We start from the raw sequence: 27,621 nt of genomic DNA, 5'->3' as shown, positions 1-27,621 counted from the left end.
GTCTGTGTGTTTTAGTGCACACTCCCAGTTGGAAGCATTAACATTTATGGAGTCATTCTCAAAAAGGAAAAGGGAGCCTTTACTCACTTACTAACTATTCAACAAGGAATTCCCATTCACCTCATAACGACTCACCTCCTCTTAATGGGATGTGTCAAATTAGCTTTAATGTAAGCAGTGTGCAGCCATGGGGGAAAGGGTAAGGGAGACACGCTGTGATTGGCGTTTCAAGTCGTAATGCGGTTTGGTGCGTCGGGGTTGTGGTGGTTGTCTTGCGCTGATTCAAACAATGTTGTCCTTGTCTGATGTATAGGACCAATGGCTGCCATACAGCGCGCACACACACACACACACACTGTCGGTTATTGTTCCTATGATCTATGAACTATGACCACTTTCTTTAAAAGCCTCAGTTGCATTTCCTTGAAGGGACACAGATTTCCTTGCAGTATTAAGGTTAGGAGCTTTGTGGCGTCATGCGGGGAACACTGGAGATCCCCTGATTACAAGGCATCCAACACGCTCATCATTTCCATTCTCAGACACTATGACACTGTACCTGTGCCTCTTGGAGTGTGTCTGGCATCGGTGAATTCAATTGAGGTTTTGCATGATGTTGGTTGTTCTTATTCCTAACATAACTATCCATAGTCTATACATTGTCAATTTGGTCTAAAGAGCATTTCTTGACCAAAAGAGTGTCACACTTGGTTTTTTGCTTTGTGTTTTTGGTTTTCATTTTAAAACAATTTCACAGTAAGGGCAACCGTGCTCCTCCAAATGTTCACATAAATACATTTTTTAACACATAGAAAGAAAAAACTAGCAAAACGTGACAATACTACAACAGTTTTTATAAAAATATCACTTTGTTTACCCACACATATAACATAATACCATGATAGTCATACAAAAGTCAAACATGTCCCCACTGGACCTACATTGAGCATGCTGCATCTCCTGTACAACTTCAATAAATATTTACAGATATTCAACATGAATGCGTCTCACATTACTAAATAACAGTTTTTCAGTTTTACCATCCGTTTCATAGGTGACAGATAATGTTTATAAAATGACCCCTGTGCTGACTTTGCTTAGTGCAACTGTAGGGAAGGTAATCAGGCTCACTGAATATAATTACGAAAATGGGTATGATTCAGTTAAAATGTGACTTTAAAATCGAGTCTCAGGTTTGATAGACAGGTAGTGATCAAAAAAGCTTGACCTTTTGAAATTCTTTCTCTTTTGAAGTTTCCTCTTGCAGAACGTGAACCATTATATTCTGGTTATTGTTTCACTTTCAACTGTTCTGAGACTCGCACATAATACTGCTGCCTACCCTGAGCAAGACCAGATCACCTTCTCCTCCCCTCCGCCGCCCTCTTTGCCTTCTCTATCTCCTTCACGTGGTGTCTCCTGTTTCTGCTCTTCTTCAACTCCTGGATGTGCTTCCATTTACCCGCCCCCATGCCCCGCCCTCGCGCCCTGATTGGCTGCTTCTTCACCAGCAGCGAGGCACAGTACTCCTCCAACGAGCCCACGGGCGAGTTCATCACCCGCAGGTAGTCCTTGTAGCGCTGGCGAGACTCCGCCCCGCTCCGCGGCTCCGCCCCGGCGTCCTCGCCCGGCTTGGGCAGTCCGTCCAGGTGCCCGTGCGGCACCAGACGCAGCGCGAGGCGCAGGAGCGTGCGAGTGAAGTGGGCGCGCTCCTCGGCCACGCAGGCGTACACGCCGGCGTCGGCGGGGCGCAGCGAGCGGATGAGGAGGCCTCGCTCCGTGTGCACCACGCGGTCGTCTGGTACCACCTACAGAGACACCGCACAACGCGGTCAACGAGAACACAAACCCCGGCTTTAGCACGTAGAAATAATGCATGAAGCGTAGCCGCTAGAGGGCACGGCGGAGGCACCGTGTCGGGTGAACGACTCCCGGAATAACCCACCCCCCCCCCCGCCACCCGCCGCAGCAACAACCGCCACCGCACAAAAGGGCACACCGTCACGTTGATCCCTTTTTCGTTCGATCGGAGCGTCGAATCTGTGCCGCTGTTTAAAGTCGTGGCAGATCAATGAGCTCAACGTCTTCCCGACGAGTCCCTCCCCCCCCCCCACCGTGGCGTGCGTTCATTCATCTGTGTTTTCATGGCTGATTTGAGGCGGAGGTGTGAAACCAGATAGCCAGTAGAGAGGCGGGCGGTGTGGTGGGCCCAGTGTTAAGGTCATTGAGCGGTGTTGAGGTGTTTAGATGCACGGGTCACTGTTTGAGTGTTAAGCTTTGGCAAAGAAAAAGGCACATCACTCCACACTTGCGAAAGGTGCTCTTGGGGGGTCTGCAGCACGATTGTCTGCCATGTGTGCGTGAGGCTGCGCTCAGAGGTGAGGAGAGGGTTAATGTTTATGATCTTTTCGGCTCCGTGCACATGCGCATCGCCCGCGATTTATCAGGTGTCATTGGACGATGTCAGGAACTGAAAAAACACAGCTGTGTTCACATGGTCGTTATATTGACCATGCGTATGTGTGTGTGTGTGTGTGTGTGTGTGTGTGTGGTTGTGTGCGTGTGTGATGATGTGCCAGTGGCCGCAGGCCCCAATAGCAGGGACCCACGCTCACATGAGACACACTGATCTGCATCTATGAGAGCCTGTTCTTCCACTCAAAACACAAACACACACACATCAATGGACTAACAACCAGTAGGCATCTAAAAAGAGAAATGTCTTGTGAAAAATCTCAGGACAATAGAAAAACTTAAAAATACCTCGTGAAATAACCACGCGATAATCTGCATGGTTGTTTGTGCTCGGTTTTGAATATTCTCTGTCCAAAATGAGTGCATCTGTGAATACACTGCACAGTTAAACAAATCAACCATTCTGCCCAGCTGGCGTGACTTGGTATGCACGCGTGTGCATGTGTGTGTGCGTGTGTGCGTGCGTGTGTACACAAGCACCACAGGAGACCACCGAGACTCGCTGAGTAGCTTGCAGGGATACGAATCAAATCCCGATAATGCGTTCTAATCCCGGTGAGGCGGGTACTTCCTCGCAAACCGGACAAAGTTTGGATGGATCCAAACTGAAAAGTTGGGACGTGAGAGAGGGTGAAGTCCCAGCTGCCTGTGTACGGACCACACATTCAATCACACGGCAGAGAGCCAGAGTGCAGAGTGTTGGCTTCTAGATAATGGGGGTCGTTTTGACCCGAGTTGTTTCTGAGATCTTGCAGTGTTAGAATTTCTAGTGATAGTTCCCCCAGAGCCCCCCTTCAGGGATGAGGCCTGGCTGTGTGAGATCTTACATGCTTACATCTATAACTGCACAGACACACACCGGCACGGTGGAGTGTACAGTGCATCAGCATTCTTGTAAAACACCAATGTGAAAAATCCCCAACTTTATTAGTATGTGGAGTGAATCCAAACCCTTTTAAACTTAAATACAGAGGTTAGGTGTCATTACATGGACACAAGTGACCAATAAAAATGTGATATTTAGCAGATATTTGAACCCATTTCACTTTTTATTGTGTATTTCCATTCTATTAGACACAGATGATGGATTTAGATTCAAATTGACTTCCATATTGTTCTCATTATGAGCCTTTTATTACCTCCCAGGGCATGGGGAGGTAATACAAAACTCACTATCTTACCCAAATCACACTGTGTGTGTGTGTGTGTGTGTGTGTGTGTGTGTGTGTGTGTGTGTGTGTGTGTGTGTGTGTGTGTGTGTGTGTGTGTGTGTGTGTGTGTGTGTGTGTGTGTGTGTGTGTATGCGATCAAGAAAGAGAGAAAAAAAGAGAATAAGGGGTGATTAATAAAGTTTAAAAGATCTACTTCAGGGTTTCAGAGCAGAGTTTTACAAGATATGAGACATTGTAGACATTGTGCGTATGCAAGTGTGTGTGTGTGTGTGTGTGTGTGTGTGTGTGTGTGTGTGTGTGGAGAGGATGAGGAATGTAGGCAGAGGAAATGCAGGTGCCACAGCAGCTGGAGAGAGGTGTTTTGAATCCAAACCAGTTAGGGGCCAGAAAATATGAGGGAGGGAGAGGGTGAGTGGAATGGAGAGACAGAGAGACAGACAGAAACAGAGAGAGACACAGAGAGAGAGACAGAGACAGAGAGAGAGGGAGAGACAGAGAGAGAGAGGAAGATGAGTAAACGAGACAGAAACAAGACGTAGCGAGACAGAGACACAAAGATGGGGACATACAGGGAGACAGAAACAGAGTAATAAGGAAACGGGACGTGAGGAGGGAAGGAAAATAAGGACATCACCTGTACCAATACTCCTGTAGAACATACCCTGAGCTCTGCCTTAACCTCCCATTAAAAATACAAACTCAGCCAGAATGAATTGCATTACTTGCTGTTCACCGATCCAGTAAACATCCTGCTAATAAGAACCAGACACCGTGGAGCGCCTGAAAGGAAGAAATAACAAAAGACTTTTGTTTTTTTGACACTACAAGGGTCGTACATAAATTACACTACTTAATTACGAAGTGGCCTATAATATATATTCTGTACAAGATATTTAAGTCCTTATAACCATTGTTGTGTCCGCTGACTAATACGTTCAAAGCCGTGGATATTTGTTTACTCTGCTTTATAGTAACAACAAAGAAAGGGAAACGTTTGCGTTACTATCCTTTGACAATTAGTGCAAAGTACAGTTGTGTACATAATATGGCGGTATTCCCAAACAAACAAATCGCCTCTTGTGCTCATAACCTAAAAAACATCTGTCCCTAGATAGTTCTGTTTTATGATTGTTCGCTGTGGGGGAAACACACACATACACATGGACATACACACACACACGCATGGACATACCATCACACACACACAAACGTGGACACATGCATGGACATACTCTCTAACGCGCACCTCAGGGGCACGCGCGCAGACACACACACACATTAACTGTGGGTTTCCCGCCTGCAACAGAACCCATGAGTGTTTGGCAGCCCCTGCACCTGTCACATTGTTTACTTCTGGCCCTGAGAAAGAACACAGGAGGCCAGGGGGGACGCATGTAGGATGGTGACCAGCAGGGACCGGAGCTCTGGTGAACTCTGTCCAGTAAAGAGGCACCAGAATGAATGGCTCCCCCGTCCCCCGTCCCCCTACAGGGAAACAAAATAGCACCATATATCCCAAAGCCTCAACTCTCCTGCCTCCTAGAATCACCTATTTCAAGTCTACCTTTCCCCTTGTCACAAAACAACACACACGTTTACTGAAATAAAAATGCCCTGTCGAAAATTTTCCGTTCTCCTCGCTTTCAGACTCAGAAGGTGTCCGGGGAAGCTTGTCAACAACACACGCCTTCGCCCGGTGAGGTCGTCTGGACTCAGTCACTCCTCACCTCTGTGCAGCAGAGCACCAGACTGTGATGGATTTGGGAGTACCGCGGGACTCACTGCTGATAAACATTGGCCATGGCTATCCTCACCCAGGAAATAAAAGTCATGAACGTTTGTGTGGCGCAATGCAACCGTCCTGATGTTTTTCCACAACGTTCAAACAATGTCAGGGGTTGTGAGGCTACGTGTGGCCGGAGGACAGCACTGAGCAGCGCTGTGGAGGACAGCACGCCCAAAAAGCTAACAAGCTAACACAACATGGCCTTGTGATTGGCACAGTAGTGGAGCCAGCCTGTGATTTTGATGATTGATTCCATCTGATTCGTTTTGATTCGATTTTTTAACCACTTCAAAGAGTTTTGCTGAAGTCACTGATGAAAGAAAACAAATATGTCTTGGCTTGTCCGCAATTCAAATAAAGGAAAAGGTTCAGGCAAGAGTTTGAGGCTTTTTCCAACATTTATATCAAAATGAATCAATGATTGCGGTGAGATGCATATTGAGTCTGCAATAGAGCAGAAACCAGAACGAGATTCAAAGGAGGCCAAAGTTGGAACCCTTGTTTTTTTATGCTACAAAATGCACCTGGTAGGATATGTTTGTAAAAGCACTTAATCCAAGAGTAGTGAGGAGTAGTAAGCAGAGAAAAAGCAAACTGGCGAAAGTTTGGACAAATGAATGATGAAAGGGGGTTGGGTTGTAGTCTGTGTGCGTGTGCGCGCGCGTGCTACGTGCGTGACTGCACGGGTTAGTGGTGCGTAGGTGAGTGTGCAACTCGGAGTGCATGAGAGTAGGTGCAGGCATCGGGCGACTGTTCTCTGACCTGGTCCCGGTGCTCAGCGCCCGGTCTCTGCATGTACCAGCGGATCCGGGCCTGCTGGGATTTAGGGATACACTCCAGGAAAGTGGAGTTGTTCTGCACCCCAAATAGAACTCTCTCCTCCGTCAGACCCCCTCCCAGACCTGTGGAAAGACGAAGCACCAGAAAGCAGTCACTTTGGATGAGGCCGTAAAAAGAAGAGCACGAGCTGATATTGGTGACCGTTTGAATGAAACGTGATCGCGTTCGTTTCGGCAAGCGTGACGTACCGTCCTCCGTGTCCCAACACTGGCTGGACGGGTCGCCGTGCTTAATGTCTTGTCTCCTGGCTCGCCTGGATATGGATTTCAGTACCGGAGGAGAGGTTTGGGTTCAGAGGTCGACAGGGATACGAGTGGCAGGCAGACTCAGAGGGCAGGCTCTGCGGGCGCTAGGCTCTTCGGAGGTTGTTAGCAGGAGTTATTTTAAACTGTGATTTATGTCCTGCCGCCTCTTATTGACAACAAACCATTTCTCTTGCTGTTTTTTTCTTTTTTAACACGTTTCAGCACCAGGTGAATAGTGGTAGTAAAAAAAAAAAAAAAGGTACATGATGAAACCAAAGCAAATGTGCAAATCTGTTATTGTTGTCGTGTTATTTCAACCCATTTAGTTTGGTCGCTTCTCACTAATCATTTTGTCAGCCTGGTGGTCATGTGAAGCTGATGCTCACCGACAGAACAGAGATCAGATTTCAAAGGGCCCAATGGGCTGGAAGCTGACCTTCTCTAAACAGTGCATAACAGCGCTCACAGAATAGACTAACCCAAAATAGATCAACAACAATTAAAAACGATAACCTTATTTTTGGCCAAGAGCACAAAAAGGCAATCTCAAAGGTTTTAAATGAATAATAAAATACAAAACATTATTATTACGATGATAACTACTCGTATCAGCGTTATTGTTGCACATGGTGAAGCCCCCCCATACGTCCAACAGTGTTTGAGACGACCACGTGTGTTTAGAACACTAGACTACATGTAGGATGCGTGTGGCCCTGCGTGTTCACCTCTTGGACGCGGGGATGTAGCGGGAGCAGGTGTGTCCGTCCCAGGCGCAGTAGGGGTCCCGTGCCAGGCAGCACTCGGAGCAGCCCTGGCCGTACAGCGGACACCTACTGAGGGACACCTGGGCCAGACCCTCGCTGGAGCCAACGTACAGCTGTTGCTATGGAGAGCCACACACACACACACACACACACACACACACTCAAGAAGACGTGACAATGGGGCCATTCGATCCTTTATGTAAAAAAAAAAAACCAAGATGCTGATATTGATTCTGCCTTGACGATGGGTTTGTCTCTGTACACCACAATCTGGGAACATATCCTGCAGGCAGCAGGACACAAGAGACAACGCATCTCCATGCACGATAGGAATAACAAGTCGCCTCGCAACTACGTTGTTTCTAACCTAAACAGGAGCCCTAAACCAACACTGCACCTCTCCAAAAGTCCCGCAAACGATTTTAAGAGCTTGCGGAATTTTTAGGAGGGCATCCATTTAAATAGAGCTGCTGTGACTCGTTTTCAGCAGATTCCAAAACAAAACTTCCAGAAAAATCCAAAACAACATAGCAGGAAAAGTGAGGATTTAGAGGGTAGTAAAACAAGCGTGCACAAACTCTCACACGCGCTCACACACACACACACACGCACGTGGCTGAAGATGAAGGGACTGAGTGATTGGAAGTGAAATGTCTACTGAAGCCCCTGACCTCCAAATAATGAGTGGTGGTCAGCAGAGGTGGGGGGGGGGGGACTGGAGAAAAGGAGTGGGAGAAACTGGATAAAAACATCATGAAGGGACCAGGTAAAGGGTCTGTATCATCTGTACATGTGCGTGCGTGCGTGCGTGCGTGCGTGCGTGCGTGCGTGCGTGCGTGCGTGCGTGCGTGTGTGTTTTCTAACCTGTTTGAATGACATCTCCATGCTCAGGACGGGAGTTGGAACCTAGAAGGGTAAACACAAACAAACAAACAACCCATTACCTCCTCAGCAAATAAACATGGGCAGGCCGGGCTGAGCTTCAGCAGGGTCCGCTTCTGAGGAACAGCAGGCCCACACACAACTAAACAAGACGGATGAGGCTGTTGATGAACAGTCCACAGAGAAACAGACAGAATCTTCCCTTTTTTCTTCCTCTTTTTGAGACACAATTCATGAATATTTGAGTCTTTGATGAGGATTCACAGCAGCTGGCTCTGTCTATCAGAACGCAATGTTGTTGACTGGAGAAAACATGTTCAGCGTGTGTGTCTGCGTGGGGGTTGTTGCTCATCTGTGAGAGACGTGTGTGTGTGTGGTTCACTGTGTGGGTCTCTTTTTGCTTGTGTGTGTCTGTTGTGTGAGATGTGTGTTTGTCTATGTGTGAGATGTATGTTTGTGTGTGTTTGTGTGTTCTTGTGTGTCTGTGTCTGTGTGTGTGCGCGCGTGTGTGTATGTGTGCGATTGCTCTCCTGTGAGACCAGTGTGTATATACACGTACAGTACGTGTGTGTGTGTGAGACACAGTGTGTGTGTGTGTGTGTGTGTGTGTGTGTGTGTGTGTGTGTGTGTGTGTGTGTGGGTGTGTGTGTGGGTGGGTGAAACAGACATGTGTGAATTCTCATTACGGCACCTGGAACACTTGGAGCTCCTCAAGCACCACTTCCTCCGTGGACCAATTCTCCTGAGCGATGCTCACCACCTTCAACACCGAACCAGCATCTGAGACCGACAGAGAACACCGGTGAGAAACACAGAGGAAGGCCAGCCAGATGAGCAACAACCGCACAGCCGGTTTGATAAAAAAAAAAGCATTGACTAATGAATGACGCAATCGGACCTTGAGGCAGTCTGCTGGTTTTTGAAAACAGGATTGTCGTGATCAGTAATAAAGGATAAACAAAATCACAAAATCGTCTCTTCATATATTTTACAAGGATCGCTTCCAGTTGAACCACAAGGAAGCCCATGGCTGCGCACACAGGCACAAGAGAACAAATGGTAATATAGTGTCCTCTGTTGGCACATTCTGGAACTGCAATTGGAAAGAATTAGAATAGAAATATTCAAACATTGCATTTTCATGTTCATTCAAATTGCAACTGTGTGGGGGGTATAAGTGTGTGTGTGGACGTGTGTGTGTGTGTGTGTGTGTGTGTGTGTGTGTGTGTGTGTGGATATGTATGCGTGCGCGTTCATGTGCCTGTGCGTGCGTGCGTGTGCACGTGCGTGCATGTGTGATACATTGACGTGACGTGCACTGCGCGTGTGCCTCACCTGTTCCGAGGAACATGACCTCGTACTGCCCGTCCTCGGCAGAGACCCGGTCCACTACGATCTGAGTGAGCGTGTAGTCGGCGCGCACCAGCTTAAAGACGGGCCGGCCGTTCAGCGGGAACACCGAGCGGTGCATCAGCGGGTGGAAGCGGACGAAGCTGACCACCTCGTCTGGGAAGTCTTTGGTGGTCTTGATCTTTGAGTCGTACGTCTTGCTGGGACACTGAGTGGTCGGGGAGAAAGAGACGGTGATGATCTCCTAAGGGTTTTCAAATTGATCGCTTTCTCGAAGTTATTGTTAACATTTATGGTTTTATGGTTAATGCATATTCACACTCGTCGGTTTACTGTTCTTAAAGTCGAGTCAGTGGAATTCTAATTGGCAGTTGACTTGGCAACCGTGGAGAATGTCGCCCTCTCGTGACGCGTTGCAGAGTTGCAGGGAAATGCATGTTAATTTAAAATGACCTGGGACATGCTCCCCTCTGAATTCTATTCACATAAAATCTGCGCAAAATTGGAAACTTAAGCTGAATATGAAATTATGCTTTTGCACTGTTGAATGATATGCCAATTCATCATACAATACATTTTTTTTATATCAATGTTTGACTCTTTGTCTGCCTGCCTGCCTGCGTCCCATCCGGTTGGTAACACACACACACACGCACAAACACCCAAACCCACCGTCCCGGGGCGTGGATAGGGTACCCTCCCCTCGTATTCGACCCAGCGGTGGTCGGGACCCTCCTTGTGGGCGTAGGGCCCGTTGAACACGGCCCTGATCTCCGCCATGCTGTACACACACACCGCCGAGCCCCGGAAGATGGAGCTGGAGAGGAGAGCGAGGGGGGTGGCGTGAGAGCCAGGGGTTTGGGGGGGGGGATCCAACAAATAGCAGTGGTGTAGGGTAGACGGTGTGGGAGGGGGGGGTGGGGGGGTGAACTCACCTGGAGGTGGTGAAGACCCCATACACCACTGGGTTCTTATCGTCTCTGGTGGGAAGCATGAAGATGTCCTCTGTATATTTACAAAGACACAAGCAAGATACATTACCGAAATGTAAAACGGTCCTCTGCTTAAAAGGAAAAGGAAAAAAATACATGAATTTCCCTCCGTGAGTTAGACTGTTGAAGTGGGAACAGAGTGTCCAGGTAGTCAATATAAAACCGATAAGCCTTTTTTTGTGTGCCAGGTTTATGGATTAGGACACCACAGCCTTGCCAATGGCACCTCCGGGGGAAAAACAAATATTTCCAGTGAGACCAAAAATGAAAGCTGGCTGCAGGTAAAAGCCCACCTGCCCATTGTGTCGGCTACTTCACACGCCAGGGAGAGTGCAAGGACGGAGCGATAGAGATCAAAACAACACCGAATTGAAGCAAGGAAAGTGGTGTGTGTTTGTGTGCATGTGTCACACAGCGTTGCATGTGGTTTGGGGTAGGTGCTCATGCCTGTGTGCATGCCTGTGTGTTGTTGTGGTTGTGCGTGCGTGCGTGGCTTACGGAGCTCATCAAAGTGTGTGTCTACTCCGTCAGGCCCAGGAATGGAGCACACGAGTCTGGCTTTGAGGAAGGTGGTCCATTTGTTGGTCAGACTCCGCAGCCCACCCACGTCATTCTAGGAACAAAACAAAAACAGACCCTGTGTAACTGCTGCACAGTCTCGCTTTCACTAATGGCAACGGTAATCCACAGAGCTATTACACTAGCAAAACACATTGTGACCCCAGTTAGTGTAATGGGATGAATACATTCGGGGACAAACCCTTCCAGACCGGCCTCTACTTTCAGGAATGAAATAAACTGATGGATCACATGCCCTAAAGATGCAAGTTATTTTTATGGCAATGATTGCAAAACATCTTGTGACCATACCACTAACTTGAAAACATTGAAACACAAAACACACAATATGAAACCGAGAGGATGAGAAAATGGTGAAACGATCAAATAATAATGCGAACAGATTAATGAAAGAGAACTCGGACATCAAACAAGAGGCCCCATTAATAATGCATTTGCTGCGGTTTGCATGTGAATGGCTTGTTTGAAGTGGCCACCTTTGATGGGGGGGGGGGGGGGGGGGGGGGGGGCTAGGACAAGAGCACTTCAGCCCAGGCCTTTGTCTCGCTGGAGAGACGGAAACGTAAACCTCCCTATTAACATGGACAGGTGGACTAACCCAACAACAGAAAAGGGAGCGGACCTTTATGGGTCAACAAGAGCAAAAGTAAGTGTGCGCCTGAGAACAGCGAACCCGCAAAGCACTTAACGAGCCTCGTCTCCGCACGACGAGGGGGGCTTCAAAAGATCCCACGAGGTCCCGCTTTCCTCGTTGGGAGGAAAGTGACAGAGCGAAACTGAGAGTGAGGGGGAGAGTTTGAGACGGACCCAACAGTAGGATAGCGGTGGAGGCTCTTTATAGTCTACGTTGCAGCTTACTCCCAGGTCATAAATGCTCTGAAAGCTTTTTAACTGAGAATTTAGCAACGGGCCTCTGAATGCTTTGAGGGACCGACTGTTTGGAATAGTTTTTAGTGTCTGCGTCTTTTTCCTCCATTAGATGCCATCTATCCATGCTTAAATAACATAATTTACTCGACTGCAGTCGTATAGATTCTGGTTGCGATTATTATTGGGGAAATGTTTCATCAAATGTTAACATCGTGACTGGGAAAATCCTACTGCAGATAATTGTGTAATAATTTAATTAAGGCAGCATCAATAAATTAATTATACTTTATTTTGTCGGTTGATCATCCATTTAATATGTGAGTTATTCATTATATCCACGTTTGCCCTAACATCCAGAGTATTCTATCTTACTAGCTATCCTAATGGCTCTCAGTGGAGCTGGTGAGCCATCACTAGATAAAGGAGGAGTACATCTTGATTTACCCTGCGGACTGCAGAATACATCTGAACACAGGAAGCCCTCTTCCCAGTGGGTCATAAAACCCATCTGCAGTGGCCCACACAGCAAGGATCTGTTTAATGAGATGTATGACTTCTACATACCCAGTCATTTTGTCATCCCCCCCCCCCCCATGCTTCAACTTTCTCAAGTGTTCCTTGGCTCTTGATCCATCTTATTGTTGCTACTATACGGCTATAGTAAGGACACTATGGCTAACACTAGTGCTAGCACTCACTGTTTTTTCAACGTGATCGCTATCAACCTCATCCGTCTTTATTTATTTTGTGTCACGCTCTCAATTGAAGTCTCACCTTGCAGACGCGAGCGACACGGGACAGAATGCTTTTGTCCTTGCCCTCCCGTGAGACTTCGCGGAAGAAAAAGTAGATCTTATCGTCGTCCGGGTTGTGGGTGTCCGACATGGGATGCGCCGATATGAAGCTGGCCTCTGAAGATACGGACATAAGGAGACAATGGCCTTGTTTAAACTGGCACCAAAGCACTTCAGACGAACGCCTGCTCTTCACACAAACAAACACTATCGATGGCCTCTGTGGAAAGCGACAAGCATAATAAATCTTTGGGAAAGGCATACGTATACAAAATGACCCCGTCGGCGTCCGCGAGATGGGGGGGTGGGGGGGGGGGGGGGCGTCCGTTGAGCTAAGTGTTGCGGTGACATTACATCAACATTAGCTCAACCCTTGGAGGCCGGGGCCAGACACCCTCAGGGTGGGTCCCTGACTGAGGCTGCAGTGTTTACGCACTGGCCAGCACAAGATGTGTGCGAACCAAGACCTTCCACTGGGTCACTGGGTAATGCATGGGGGAACAGGAACGAGCGTTGCATACTGAGGTCACATCAACAGGTTCCCGGCGTGCTGGCGCATAAATAAGCAAACAAACACGTATGCATCCAAACATTCAATTCGACAAACACACACACACACACACACCAATCCAAACATTCAGAACAGACAAGCGCACACGCACACACACACACACACACACACACACACACACACACACACACACACAAATGTAATCGTCATAATAGACACACACACACACACACCTACATACACACACACACACAAACACACACACACACAAAAATGTAATAACAGGCAAGCACATAACAGGCAAGCACACACACACACACATGGCCACACACACACACACACACACACACACACACACACAGACAGCCTTCCTGTTGCCTGGAGAAGAAAAACCATGCAACACAAAGCAAGCCACAAAGCAAGGAAAAGACAGAAGGAGATGGAAGAAAAGAAAGGAGAGTGAGAAAGACAGCAAGGAGGCATAAGGACTACAATATGTCACAGAAGCTGTGTGTGTGTGTGTGTGTGTGTGCGTGCGTGCATGTGTGCTTGTGCGTGTGAAATGTGGAGCCCATGTGTCAGGAGTTAAATCTCAGTGACAACTGTTGATCCTCTGCAGCCCATCACGGGCAATAAAGCCGTCTGGTCAGCAGGCGTGTGTACACAAGGAGAATAAAGCAGCGCATGCATTAGGCCGTGATTGAATGTGGCCGCACATGTGCACGTATTCCTGTGTTGTGTTTTCCCAAATGGTATTGTTTTCGCTTGGCTTGTTGATGGGATTTAAACCCAATGTGCTGGACACGGCCCAAAAAATGAATGGGAAGTGCCGGGCAGCACTGGAGTGTTTCATCGGCTGTTTAAACACTGCACTTTATCACTGCATTACTTTTTTTATGCCTCTACGATCTTTATTTATTCCTAATGGGTGTACGGCCCTCGGTGGCTAGTGTAGGGCACTGACTTTATATCACACTGTAAATTCCCCAGTAGGTACGGCCCTTATTTTACTGTGACGTTCCAATAAAAGTTCCCTTTTCCATTAAATGAATCAATGAGTTCCTTTTCCACATGACTGAAATGTCCAAAACCACACAAGGTCCCTTGTGTTAGGCAGAGTTTAGGTATACGAATAGAAGAAAAAAATGTAAGAGCATAACAAGTTGTGACAGCACTCAGCCGGCCAGTGAGTGTTTGGCAGAGTGCTTGTGCGTATGCGTGTGCATGCGTTTGCAGGGTTACCATTGATCCAGTAGTCCTCTGAGATCTCAGTGCGTATATAGTTCTGGTCGGGTGGTGGGCCCAGGGAGCGAGTGAAGGTGGTGTCTTTGCCCAGGAAGTCTGAAGCTGTGCCTGCATACAGGTACTGGTCTAGAACAGGTTCATTAGAGTCAATATGAGGGAAATAACCATGGCTGAATGAAGCCTATTATTTCTGGCCAATTTTGTTATTGTGTTCACATTCTGCAAAAATGTAGAAAGAAACCCTTGTCCGAGTATTGCATGATTAATTATCAGATTTTTTGTTGTTGTTGAACCATGCTTGTATATATTTGACTTCACTGGCTTACCTTATTCAAAACACAACAAATATGAAAGCTACACACGCACACATACAAAATCCACTCCAAATGTTTATACTTCTTTGCCAAACATTTTTATGTTCAATTTTCCTAACAAACAAGCAAATGTTTCCAGCTTGTGCAATGAGAGACAATCATGATGGAATGGCGATTGTTAGAAACAGATTCACTCAAACAGCTGTAGGGAGATGCACAGATTATTGTGTATTTAGAGCATATGTGCTTGCAGGATCTAGATATTTAAATAAGACGTACAGTATCCATCTCTCACATTAATAATTGTTTCACCTGTAAGGACTGAAGTGAATGGTTGCCGGGGATCAAAAGGACATTTTAATCTCCCGGATTCCAACGTGCTGGAGAGCAGCTGGAACACACCGCTCTGAAACACAAGATGCCAAAATCAGTTTTCACTCCTGTTCATGCTAGCTTCTTGAAACCATCCAGGTATTCATTCATTCAGGAGTTTCACAATGACTCTCCGTCAGTCTGGACAGCGATTGATTTCTATATATGGGCACGGCCCCACGTTGTTCAAAAAACTTCAGCCAATCAGATTACATTACTATGACACTCTTTATCCCCTAGCTCTTGGCAAATCCAGTCAAAAGTAAAGCAAAAGCAGATTCTCCTCCTCTGAGAAAGCATTCCGTGGCCATTTCTGTTAATCTTTACACGTTGTTATTTAGTCTATATCAGATAAAATGGCTTTGCTCCATCGAATGCCACACCTCCCTCTGGCCCAGCCATTTCACAGACTGTGGCGCTCCTTGCCTCATCATTAACTGAAACTCCCTTCCCCAAGTGCCTGATTGGTCCCGTCATTTTTTGTGGAGGGAGAGTCTTTCCACCGGATCGAGATCACATTCGGACAGAAACACAATGTGAACTCGGATGGTCCCACAATGCTAGTAGTGCGGTACCATTCTATCATATAATACCTCTCTGTGGCCAGTGAGCTCGATGAACGCACAGGTGGGGTGGAAGGCACCGGTGCCACAGGCGTACACGTGCGTGTGGTTGTAGTTGTGGAGCACCCGGACAAAGTTAGCACACTCCAGCTGGGTTCAGAGGGGAGAGAAAGGGGAGAGAAAGTCGGGGAGGGGGGGCATTGATGCATGTAGATCAATTCACAAACAAAGTCGAACAATTTCTTTTTGGCAAAATATATATATATTTTTTCATTAAACTTACATTTACATTTTTCCCAGCCAGTTTGCACATCTTCACTCTGTCAAGAGAAGCAGGCCAGACGATCTGAGAATAGACGAATATAAAAGCAGGGTAAAGAATGATCCACGCTGTACCTTGACATGTGGGCCTTTGAACTAAAATAAATCACATACTTTGTGTAAGAAACATTCTGATCCAGGGCTTTGGAGAAGTGATCAATGGCATTAGCTTGGTGGTAAATACTGTCAGTATAAACACCTCTGGTTCAGGGGTGGAACACATCAGAGTGACCACGGTAGAATGCCGCTCAATGTCCACACATGTGTTATAACAGGCTTATGTGCTTAGCATGTTTCCCCACAAATCCCACCATGGAGAGCCATCGCCATCACTATTTATGGGTCAACCGAGCCTCAGCAAATACGACCAGGGTCCCGTGGTGCTGAAGGCTTGCGTGCCGCAAGGGCCATTCACAGCACTTTGATGTATCGATGGAGTACAGTGTGTGGTGCTCAGGAGGACTTCCGCGTGAGGTAGACTTCTGAACCAGATTGAGCATTTGAGATGGCATTTTTTTTCACATTATACAATAGAGAGGGCTTATGGTCAATAATTGAAGAAATGATCACCCCATCATTAGTGGATGATACCGGCTTTTGTCTTCATTACGATGACCCCTCTCTGTATATAATGGTCGATGTTTCAACAACTGATGGTGGTGGTTTCCCTCGAATCGCCACCGGAGAGAGTACAGAAAGGCAACACTTTAAGAGCTGGAAGTGAGAGTTAAACCAACAAGATAAAGATCAACCAAATACAACGTCGTCCTGCTCGCGGATCAACCACAGCTGCGTAAACACAGTCCAACTCTCCAAACCTTAACATATGTCGTCCGTGGCTTTTAGTTTGCTGACATTGGAGTGCATTTGGGTGTACGCGTTGTACGTCTTTTTGCATACATAAATGCAGTTATCTGTGCAGTGTCTGTGGGCCAACGTAAGCTCTTAACATGTAATTACAGTGAGCAGCAGGATGCAGATCTGTGAGACAGAGCGCATTCCATCTTTGCAGTGCACGGGGCAGCAGTAACGCAGAAATACCTTGCATGACCTCTGACAGGTATGCAACGATGAGGGGATAAGTCAGGTAATGAGGATGTGTTCGCAGTGCACGGCGTGAGGGCGTGCCGACATCTCCAGTGACTCCAAGCATGCGTCTGGTTGTCTGAGGATGGGAGTAATTATTGTGCGTGTGTGTATATTATGGTCCACAGAGTACTCAGCTCCACTCTCTTCCTGCATATTCCCCTTCTGCCGAGGGTGCAAGGGGTCTTGAGACTTATCTAAACATCTCTAAGTATAGATAAACAACCTCCCCCCATGTCATAGCATGAGCAGTCGTAGTTGCAGTGGTAACCTTCTTTTTGGTGCATGTCTAAGATGGTAACACTTTGTGAGGCAGAGTACGATACCTTTCGGGGGGCTCTGGAGAGGTTGTCAGGGTCAAGGAGATAGACATGATCCCTGGCCCCCAGTAGAAGGCGACCCTTCTCCTCGTCTAACAGCAGTGTGTGGGAGTGGAGGCCCCCGGAGGCCCCCATGAACACAGACACACTGCCACCCTGCACCAGCTCTGAGAGGAGGGACACAGGGGTAGAGATGCATGTAGAACTAGTTTCATATTTATTCAATTATTATTATTCATTCATTCAGACAATTTCTCTGCTCAAAAGATAGTATAATTATAAAATAGATAATATAAATAACTAAATATAAAACATAGAATAGGAAATAGAATATAAAACAAAAATATAACAGTATCCAATGTTTCCGGAATACTCAATATTGTATTAAAGGGATTATATTAATTAAACACATGCAAATAAATGTTTTTACAGACATAAAAGTACTAGTGAGTGTTCGTTCCTGTGTGTTTATTGTGGCATTTATTTAACCATTTTCAGAATTATGGAGCTGATTTCCTGCCAAAACTTAACAAACAATCAGAACGTGTTACGTGTAGGCAGGAAATTAGCTCCATAAGAGCATCATCTTTTATTCAATGAGATCCTAGCCTATGACTAGCTAGGCTGAAGCATCACAATGCAATGGATGAACTCAAAATAAGGAATATATATAGTAAATAAAGTATAGTTGTTTACAACAGCGCCAGTGGCAAGTACAACGCCTGTTCCGAGGCTGACTAGGAGAGTGAAATATCCTTATCCAGGCTCTATCGAGCGTGGGCCAGTACAGAAGCATTCCCAGAGTAAACACTGGCCTGATGCGCAGGAGACTGCCAGTGGGAGTCTTTCTGAAAGGATTGACTTTGTGATTACCCTCTCGGTGTGAGGGATTGTGGGAGGTTGCTAACCTTCACTGTTTGAACTCCCTGGACCCCCTCTAGTCAGTGCCCCACGCACGGCTCTTTAATGCCTCCTTCTATACACACACCCCGTGCTCCCATCTTCACCTCTGTGCACTCTTACACACATTAAAACGGCACATACACACACACACACACACAGTCAGACACAAATGTATTCAGAGACACACACAGACACAAACTCCCATATATGCGTGCATCTAAAATGTGTACAAAGACCCAGAACCACACACACACACACACACACACACACACACACACACACACACACACACACACACACCCCTGTGCCCCTCTCACTCTAAAGCCAGAGCTAAACCTCACAGAGAGATTAGCGATGCTAGCCTTTGGCTAACGCTAATCTGTTCTGTAAACACACAGCACTGTGAGCCCATTGAAAAGGCATTGGTTAGCTTTTACAGCTTAGCATAAGACTCCACACCTTTCACTGGAGAGCACAGCCTGCAGCTCCTTTCAGCAAGTCGTGGTCGTTAGCTTCAAGGCTAAAGCACTGGAGCACTTAAATCGTCACATTTATTTGATTTAGAGAGCACAGGCGGGCGTGCAGTCAGTAGGTTTAATTTGGAATCAATAAACAAAGATTTTTGCAATGCGATACTGTGTTGTATCAAACAGCCTTGTGCAAGTAAAGAGATTGGTTCTCAATTCCACTTTGTCTGACTCTAATACAACTTTAATGTATTTCTGCAACAAGACACACTGACGATTCATATTGCATCAAATACTCTCATGAAAAGCAATATATTTTCTATATAAAGATCTATTCTAGCTCCGCTTCAATTCATTCATCATTCACAGTGAACCAACTTCCTTGCTCTCAGCACACTAATACAACATATTTACAATATATTGATATCAACAGAAGCCAAAATAAACAGCATTAGTTTTCCACATAGCATGATGTGTGACTGATGTTGTAATCAGTGCTAGGGAAAAGAGCTTGGCTGCAATTTTAATTCTGTCTTGGTAAATAAGAGTTCAACATGGACACAGTCAAATTAACTTTGCAATGCACAAATCAACCATCAAGGTGCATAAGTATCTTAGATAATGAGTAATTTATTCAAAAAAATAATAATATTCAAATCAATCTGCATTCTTTTAAATAAATAGTGGCCTGCAAAAGGCACAAGCAAAGGGACACGCTGTAGCTAAACTGCAGCCTAACTGCTAAGTAAATAGCTACAATGTATTCCTGCTGTAAAGTTGTATTTATTTTGGAGGACATGAATGCACATCTATTTCAAGCAGAGTTTGGTTTAGGAAGCTCTTAAGTAGCCAAAACTTTGTGCAGGGTTGAAGGCAGAGAAAATATACTTTGGGGTCACCGTGGGGAATCTACTTTATAGAGCAGCACCAGTGTGTGCCGTTCCTCCTTGTCTGGTATTCTAGAGATTAAGAAGCCAGTGTAGAATGTGCAGTTAAAACAAAGTCTGCAATAAAGTTCAAAAGGGTTTTTTTAAGGGAGCTGTAAACTAGCCTTCCTATGGTGGAACTAAGCAAACAATCCGGGTACCATAGCACTTCAGCACATGGAGCACAATGCAGTCCAGGGACAGGTTGATATAAACATGAAAAACTGAGCGTAGTATACTCTACTGAGCGTAGCCGTAGAGTATATTGTTGTCAATTGAAATATATATAAATATATATAGACACATACTTAGGGAAACATCCTTTTGATCTTAAATCTTGTAAGAAATGACAAAAAATAAGGAAATCATATACTTTGAATTGTCTATATTATGAAAGCCTAAAAAAGGCTAACAAACTAATAAATATAAATAAACACACACTAGGGGTGTAACGATACACTAAAGTCACGGTTCGGTACATATCTCAGTTTTTAAGTCACGGTTCAGTATGTTTTTCGGTACAGCAGTTTTTATTATTTTATTAAACAATTTGATTTTGATTTGATTTATTAAATTGTATCAAACAAATACCTTACACAAATGAAAAGACATCAAATACAATTGAGGATAAAAACACAATAAAGTCCAGGACTTATTTCCATTGTGGTCCTCAACACAACACATCAGGACAAGACAAGACACTAACAGAGTGTGTGATAATCAATAAAAACGTAATAAAAAAATAAATAAAAATAAAAATAAAAATAAATTGGTACGTACCGAAATGAAACGTGCATCGAACAGTTAGACCCGTACCGAAATATTTCATTTCAAATACGCGTATCGTTACACCCCTAACACACACAAAGATGCACATACACAGACACACATACATGTATTCCGTAAAGTATTCCGCAGTCCCTCAACATTCACATCTCCATCAATCCAACGTTCACATGTGGTCTCCCTACCTTTGTGGCTGAGTTTGACCCTGGGAACACCCTGTTGTGTTACGCTGGCTGCCGACGGCAGAGGAGCCACCAGCAGCAGCAGCTGCATCAGGCCCAGGAACAGCAGTCTCGGGTGGGAGGCTATCCAAGATCTCCCCCCCTGCACCGAGGCTCCCTCCAGCATCCTCCGTTGACCTGGGCGGTCGCGCGTCTCCTCCTGGGAGAGGCTCCCGATACCAGAGCATCCATCCATCTTCCTGGTGGGTGGGTTCAGTGTGTTAGGCACTGTGTTTCAGCACTCACTCCAATGGGCCCTGAAAGAGACACACAGCGCTTAAGTCATGCCAGCTCTGTGTGTGAGCTCAGTGATGATACTTGAAGTAGTTAAGCTGGAAAGTATACCCTAGCAGGAAATGTACACACACCGGGTGTTGTGGGTGGGTATTCATTCATTTCACCATGGAGTCCTGCAGGCATGTGGCTTGCCCTGCTACTTGGCTTCAGCTGTTGTCTTGCACAGCCTATCCCATTGTTTCTCATTTTAAACCTTGTTTGCCCAAAACAAAGTCACAAAGAGTCTCTCTCTCTCTTTCTCACTCTCTCTCTGTCTGTCTGTCTATCTGTCTATCTCTCTGTCTCTGTCTCTGTCTCTGTCTCTGTCTTTCTCCCTCTCTGTCTCCCTCCCCCTCTCCCTTTATGTTATATTATAAATGGACCATGGCCTATCCCATGTTCATGCTACATTAGTCAGACCAGTGCTACAGACATTTGTCACTCCACACTGACGGGTACAAAGTATGTCAGTTGATTAAAACAGCATAGCCAAGGGGAGCATACATGTTTGTGGTGTTATTATTCTGTATCGTCAGAGTGAATGAGCCGGAACACTCATTGTAGCATAGCACTGAAGTGTTAGACTGACGGCAGTTGGTTTCTTTTGAATTGTGTTTTGACTGAGAAATGTATTATTCAATGGTTGTAATCGTGTGAAAGACATTTTGGGGCCCTCAGCTGAATCTCAGAGGGGATCGTTTTTTTGGTTTCTTTCAGAGACGCAGCCCAGCGCTGAACATCCTGTCGCGCTACTCATTAACTTGTCGACGAGTTAGCAACAACTTAATTAGAAGAAAAATGAATGAATCCAAAGAATGTGTGACCTCCGACTCACTCGTTCCCCTCCTCTCTGCCTCTTTTCTTCATTCTTTCCCTCCTCTCCCCTTTCTCACCCCTTCTTTATCACCCTCTCCCCCTCCTCCTCCTCCTCCTCCTCCTGCCCCAACATGAGATACATCAATATGAACCAGTCTTAGGACAATCTAAACAATGTCGACAAATGAATGGATCCCTTCAATGCACGCACATGCACACACACACACACACACACACACACACACTTATAACAAACCAGTTTCCCCCTCTGGGAAATACTTAACCAAGAAAAACAACCAACACCAATATTGTTGCAAGTGAAGCAAGTGGGCGTTCGATCACCTACTTCAAACTCTGACTGCAAGACATCACTCACACACGCACACAGTGAGTGCACACGAACCTGCACACAAATATAGTGTGTCTGCACACACACAACCTGTGCACCGTGGCAAGCAACTCATCTCTGAGTGAGAGGGAGGGGGTCAGCCTCCTTAACTAGGAGAGAGGGCAATGACACAATCTCAGTCATGTGAGAACAGTTCATGTCAAGCATGCTCCATCATCTTCTCACAGCCGCCGAGCACGAGACGTCCATCACAGGCAGTGAGGATGGGCCCCGGGGCCGGGGGCTGCCTCCAGAAACACCAGGGAAGCTCAAGTGGCAGGAGTGCACCGTAACACGCTCCATCTGCTTTCAATGGCTGACAAGGAGCCGTCAGCGGCGGGGAGATGTCTAGCAGAGACCTGCTGTGGGTGGATCTCTCTCGCTGTCTGTCTCCCTCTCTCTGGAACATTCGTACGTTGAGTTTTGGCAGATGCACAGAGTACCTCAGCCACTCTCCTGCTTTTACTTATACTACTTCTTTAACTGGACAGAGCAGACTCAGGAAGATAGTGATGTCATGCATTGCACTCCTTTATAGACGACTAACAAGCAGCGGGTATATTTTTTGACGTTGGATTTTATCTTCTATATTTTATTGGAATGTCTGGCAAATGTGTGATCCCATATACCATGCAATGTTGGTTGCAGCCCAGCACAAAGTAGCAATGTACAAAGAAAGTGTAGAGCTTTGTTTCTCTTCTGGTTAAATATAATACAATAATGAATGACCCCCCCGTTGGACATTTACTGCATCATAGCATCTGGCTGACAGTGTGAAGTTTAAAACACCAGAGAAAGATGGAGATTGACGTGAGAAAGTGTGTGTGTGTGTGTGTGTGTGTGTGTGTGTGTGTGTGTGTGTGTGTGTGTCTGTGTGTGTGCGTGTGTGTGTGTGTGTGTGTGTGTGTGTGTGTGTGTGTGTGTGTGTGTGTGTGTGTGCGCTCGCGTGCGTGCGTGTGTGTGTGTGTCGGAGAGAGAGGCGAGAGAAAGAGATAGTCAAATGCCATGCAGGTCAAACTAACAACCGGCTGTTTCCTACAATCGCTGTTGTCTTTGGCAGTGTGGCTTACACACACACACACGAGATGAGGTGGAGCGGGGGGGCTGATCTGAAACAATCCTGAGTGTGATGGTGACAGACCGAATCCGATGATCTCAGAGCCCAGCAGAAAGCAGTTTAACCGCTGACAACCGGGGTTCTGGCCCGACATCAAACACAACGCATGCGGCCATAAAGACATGCCTTTCCCAAACACAACTATGCAGCCAGTTCATATTACTACCATTAACCGCACTTTATATTATACTAACCCTAAACCCTTGGAAGTGTACTCCCAGTGTGGAGGATCAGCTAGAGGTGAAGTACACCATCACTGAATCCCTTAAAATAAGAAGCCTCAAAGGCAGTAGACAATAGGCAGACAGGCAGACCGGCAGACAGATGGACAGACAGAAAGACAGGCAGGCGGACAGACCAGCCCTAATGAGGTGTCCGGTGAGCAGAGAGGAGAAGCCCGCTGGGCAGGGTATTATCAGAAGTCCCCATCCCTCCAGGACATGATGCCCTGGCCCTGCTGTCTGCCTTGGTTCCCTGACCACAGGCAGTGGCCCGTCATAATAACACAGCTAATTGTTTCTAGCTCTCAGGACATTAGCTGCTTTTCTTGGCAACCGTCAGCCACCTCGTTTTTTCTACTTTAGGTTCAAGCAAGCGGGCTACCACCCCTGTGAGGCTGTGTGAGTTCTACCAGGGTGAAATACAGCACTGCCACTGGAACATATAGGAGTCTTTGTGTTTGGACAAAAACATACACTGGGACAGGAACAAAAACAAAACTACACTAAAGTAACTAAGTTACTTTTGTCCAAAATAAGAGAAAACAGTGTAGCTCGGGTAGTGAAACTGCTACTGTGAAAATACATCTAAGACATTCATAGAAAAGTCACGTTTAAAGGCAATCAGTAACTCTTGCTTTGGCTATGATGGAGCTCTTCTTAATGTTATTTTCTGTTGGATTGATAAATGTTATTTAAAAATGAATTTAAAAAAATGTAACCAACACAATTTATGCCCAGACTAGGCAAGGCAAGTTTATATATATAGCCCATTTCATAAACTGGTACAATTTAATGTGCTTCACACAAATATATAAATATACAAGGGTCAGTACATGATCATAAAACAATGACTAGAAGAACATTTCCGGCAAAGTCCTCCAAATTGGAATTGTGAGGACAGCACACAGGTCCTGGATGATAATTATTCCAACTATAAAGGTCAGCCAGTCTGGCTGCCTGCGTTTCCAGCGTTCTCCGTGGTCTGTTGTCTGAAAATACATCAGTCATTTAATACAGCTGAGGGCAGTTGTTAAGGTAACAGGAAACACCGCGGCCTGCATACAAAGCTTTCCCTCTGCCTTTGTCGGAGACTAGCTTTATGTTTACCGTTACCTAAAGCCGCCATCGCCTTCAGTAGGAAACCAGCTGACACCCTATACCCCTCCATGTAACTAAACTGGGTCGAACAGAGGGCGACTTCTAACACATATGCAGGTGGGTAGCAGAGAGGAGGGGTGGTTGTGTGAATTATACCGGATTAAGGTTCTGACCCTCTTCAATGGTGCAGTGTTCAATCAGAGCCAGAACAAAATTGAAACTAAGTTGAATGGCTTTTTGATATGCCTAGGATGTTCAGTGGCTGCCCGTAACTATGGCAACGCATGATAGATAAACATATGGAAAGACTTGTTCGCAGGAAGGACAACGCAAGTAACTCAACACACCCTGTTACTGACACATTCTGATCGGGGAAATCGGGGCTTGTGCAATGCAGTGGTTATGATTCACATGATTCACACGTGTCTCTGTGTCTGCATGTGTGTGCATGCATACTGTTCGTGCTTGTGCGAAGCATGCTGATGTGTATGAGTGCAACGTGCATGTGTGTGTGTGCGAGTGTGTGAACAAGCTTCTATCTGTGTGCGCCACGTGCCCAGTTAAAATGGGTGTAATTTGATAGCACCTTAAGGTAGGCAGATGGGGCCAACAGAGCATGGTTGGTATATAATTGACTGACATGTCAAAGTGCTCTTGTTTTGCCTGTGCATAGCCAGGGGCCAAAGAGGCTCAACTATAGCACTCCTTAAGACTGTTTCCTATCAGCACAAAGCTATGGCACGAGAGCTCGAATTCTCTCAGCGTCACCGTCAACATGCCGGGGTCTACACTCCAGAAAGCAGGGTGAAATCCAGTGCAGTGTGCAGTGTGCAGGAATAAGGGAGGGGAAATGAAGCCAGGGTGTCTTTCCGCCAGTCATCTGCACACCGCTATGGACTGTCTAAAGATAGTAACATCACCAGCCCTCTAAAAGCACCTTTCCTCGCCTGAGCCACAAGGAGGGAGTCCTGAAGTCAGACCATATAAGGGTGGACTAGAATGACGCATAACACATAACACTTTTTACACTCTCCACAGAGACAAACACACACGCACACACATACAAAACCTGCAGTGTGGAGAAATCCAATGTCTGAAGTTTTGGTTTTCGGCGCAGCCGGACAGCAGACCCAGTGGTACGCGCCATAACACAGCTAGCCGTGGTGGAATGAAGGCTGCGGGCCATTTACAACAGAGCAGAATATTGATGCTAGGACTGCACAGCGATGTTGATCAGTCCGGGCATGCCACACTAAGCACCGAGGGGAGAGGTGAGACGCGGGGCACGGGGTGGTTCTGACACAGCACAGCTATGTGAGATGAAGTGGAAATGACCCGTGCCGCGTGCTGTTTTCAATACCCTCACCGCCAGTTATCCCAACAGAAACACCATTATCCAGCACAACCCGCGCTGGCCAACTGTCAATGCTTTAGTTTCAGCCCCAAGGGAATTGAGTGTGGAGTGTTTAAACTGTGAATTTGTTAGTAAGCTTACCTGTATTTGTGTGAGCAGTGAGTGTGCTCCATCTGTGTGTGTGTGTGTGTATGTGTGTGTGTGTGTGTGTGTGTGTGTGTGTGTGTGTGTGTGTGTGTGTGTGTGTGAGAGAGAGATATCTGACATCAGTGCAGTGGAGCAGCGACTGGATGGCGCTCACAGTCTAATCAAAGAAGGTTTTCAGAGTCCTCCCTCTCGGGCAGAAATGATTTATTTATGTGTGACATACTGGTCAAATACACTGCAATGTGCCAGAAAAATTATTATCCGAAACACCCCAATCACTCCCCCTATTAGCTTTACCCCAAACCTTGTATCACTTCTCCCTCTCTCTATCTCTCTGTCATTCTCCCTTTCTCTCCCCCTACACTTGCTCAACCCCTCTTCCCTCCCCTATGTAGCCTTCTGTCTCTCTGGTGCTCAAGATGTCTATTTTCATTACTTCTCTACCGTACTGTTGATCCGGGTTGAAGTAAGTCGTTTTAAATCCTCTTTTAGCAGCAAGTTTGTCCTCTGCACCGTCATTCAAAGTGGGTGTGAGGCTGACTATCTGGGCAGCACCAGCACTCCTCAGGCCCTTATGACTGAGGCTCTTTCTGCTCTCCTGCACCACACACCCACTGGCATATAGTAAAAACAAAGTGCTTGTGAATACTGCATAAATGTAGGATGGTTTCACTCCAGGCCCCACTTAGCACTATACGCAATGTTTGCCTCAGTGACACGCTGTTTAACATTTTTAAATCGTAACGTTCAACATCTTGATGTCAAATGACAAAACGCTCCATACTTAAGTGCAATGTCAGTTGAAGTTTGAGCACGTGTGCGGCCCTCTGAAAGCATACAAAGTTACAAACCTCCCCTCGGCCTGTCCAAATATATTTCTCAACTTGAAGTGAGGCAGTCATCTGCAGAAGAGTTTGCCCTCTAACTATGCCGAACATCTGGCTTAAAACATACAGTTTGGATTACACCACTATCAAAAAAAAATGATATGAGTAATTTGAGACACAAATGCACAAAGGTAACTAAAACACAAAAGCTGGAGGAAGAGGCAAAATCGGCATATAAAAGTCAAGTGATTCATTATATTAGTAAGCTATTGTTATTCATATGACAAATAAAATATATAACCAACAAATGAAAACAACACATGCAGGTGCTGGTTTACTGTCTATAAATCGAAATGAAACAGTTTATGAATAACGTAGACGTTCACCAAAATTTCCAACGATTTTGCCAATGTTGTTTGGCAAAGGCCCAAGCCCCTGAATCACTACTGCCAGTGACCAGAATATTTGTGTCTGTTATTTAATTCTACATTTATAATACGTTTATAATCGAACGTTACATTATGATTTAACACAGGCTAAAGGACTATGAGCAGCAGTTTTATTTTTTTGTTGTTTTTTTTGGATCCGGTTGT

At 46.0% G+C, this 27,621-nt stretch overlaps 1 protein-coding gene across 1 annotated transcript; it reads right to left on the bottom strand.

Annotated features, from left to right (window-relative positions):
* Positions 1-1,358: 1,358 nt before the first annotated feature.
* On the bottom strand, positions 1,359-20,980 carry sema3d (sema domain, immunoglobulin domain (Ig), short basic domain, secreted, (semaphorin) 3D; the record flags this gene model as incomplete). Its single annotated transcript, XM_084476981.1, has 17 exons — positions 1,359-1,808; positions 6,196-6,335; positions 6,462-6,526; positions 7,244-7,401; positions 8,147-8,188; positions 8,856-8,944; positions 9,500-9,722; positions 10,187-10,331; positions 10,450-10,519; positions 11,005-11,119; positions 12,730-12,866; positions 14,503-14,631; positions 15,132-15,225; positions 15,785-15,904; positions 16,038-16,100; positions 17,488-17,648; positions 20,749-20,980. The coding sequence occupies 17 exons, from the start codon at positions 20,978-20,980 to the stop codon at positions 1,359-1,361; spliced, it is 2,433 nt and encodes an 810-aa protein (XP_084333107.1).
* Between the last annotated feature and the right edge of the window lie 6,641 nt (positions 20,981-27,621).

This window comes from Micromesistius poutassou (genome assembly GCF_964030765.1).
Source record: "Micromesistius poutassou genome assembly, chromosome: 13".
Classification (NCBI taxonomy): Eukaryota; Metazoa; Chordata; class Actinopteri; order Gadiformes; family Gadidae; genus Micromesistius; species Micromesistius poutassou.
This window is presented reverse-complemented; position numbering and strand designations above follow the sequence as displayed.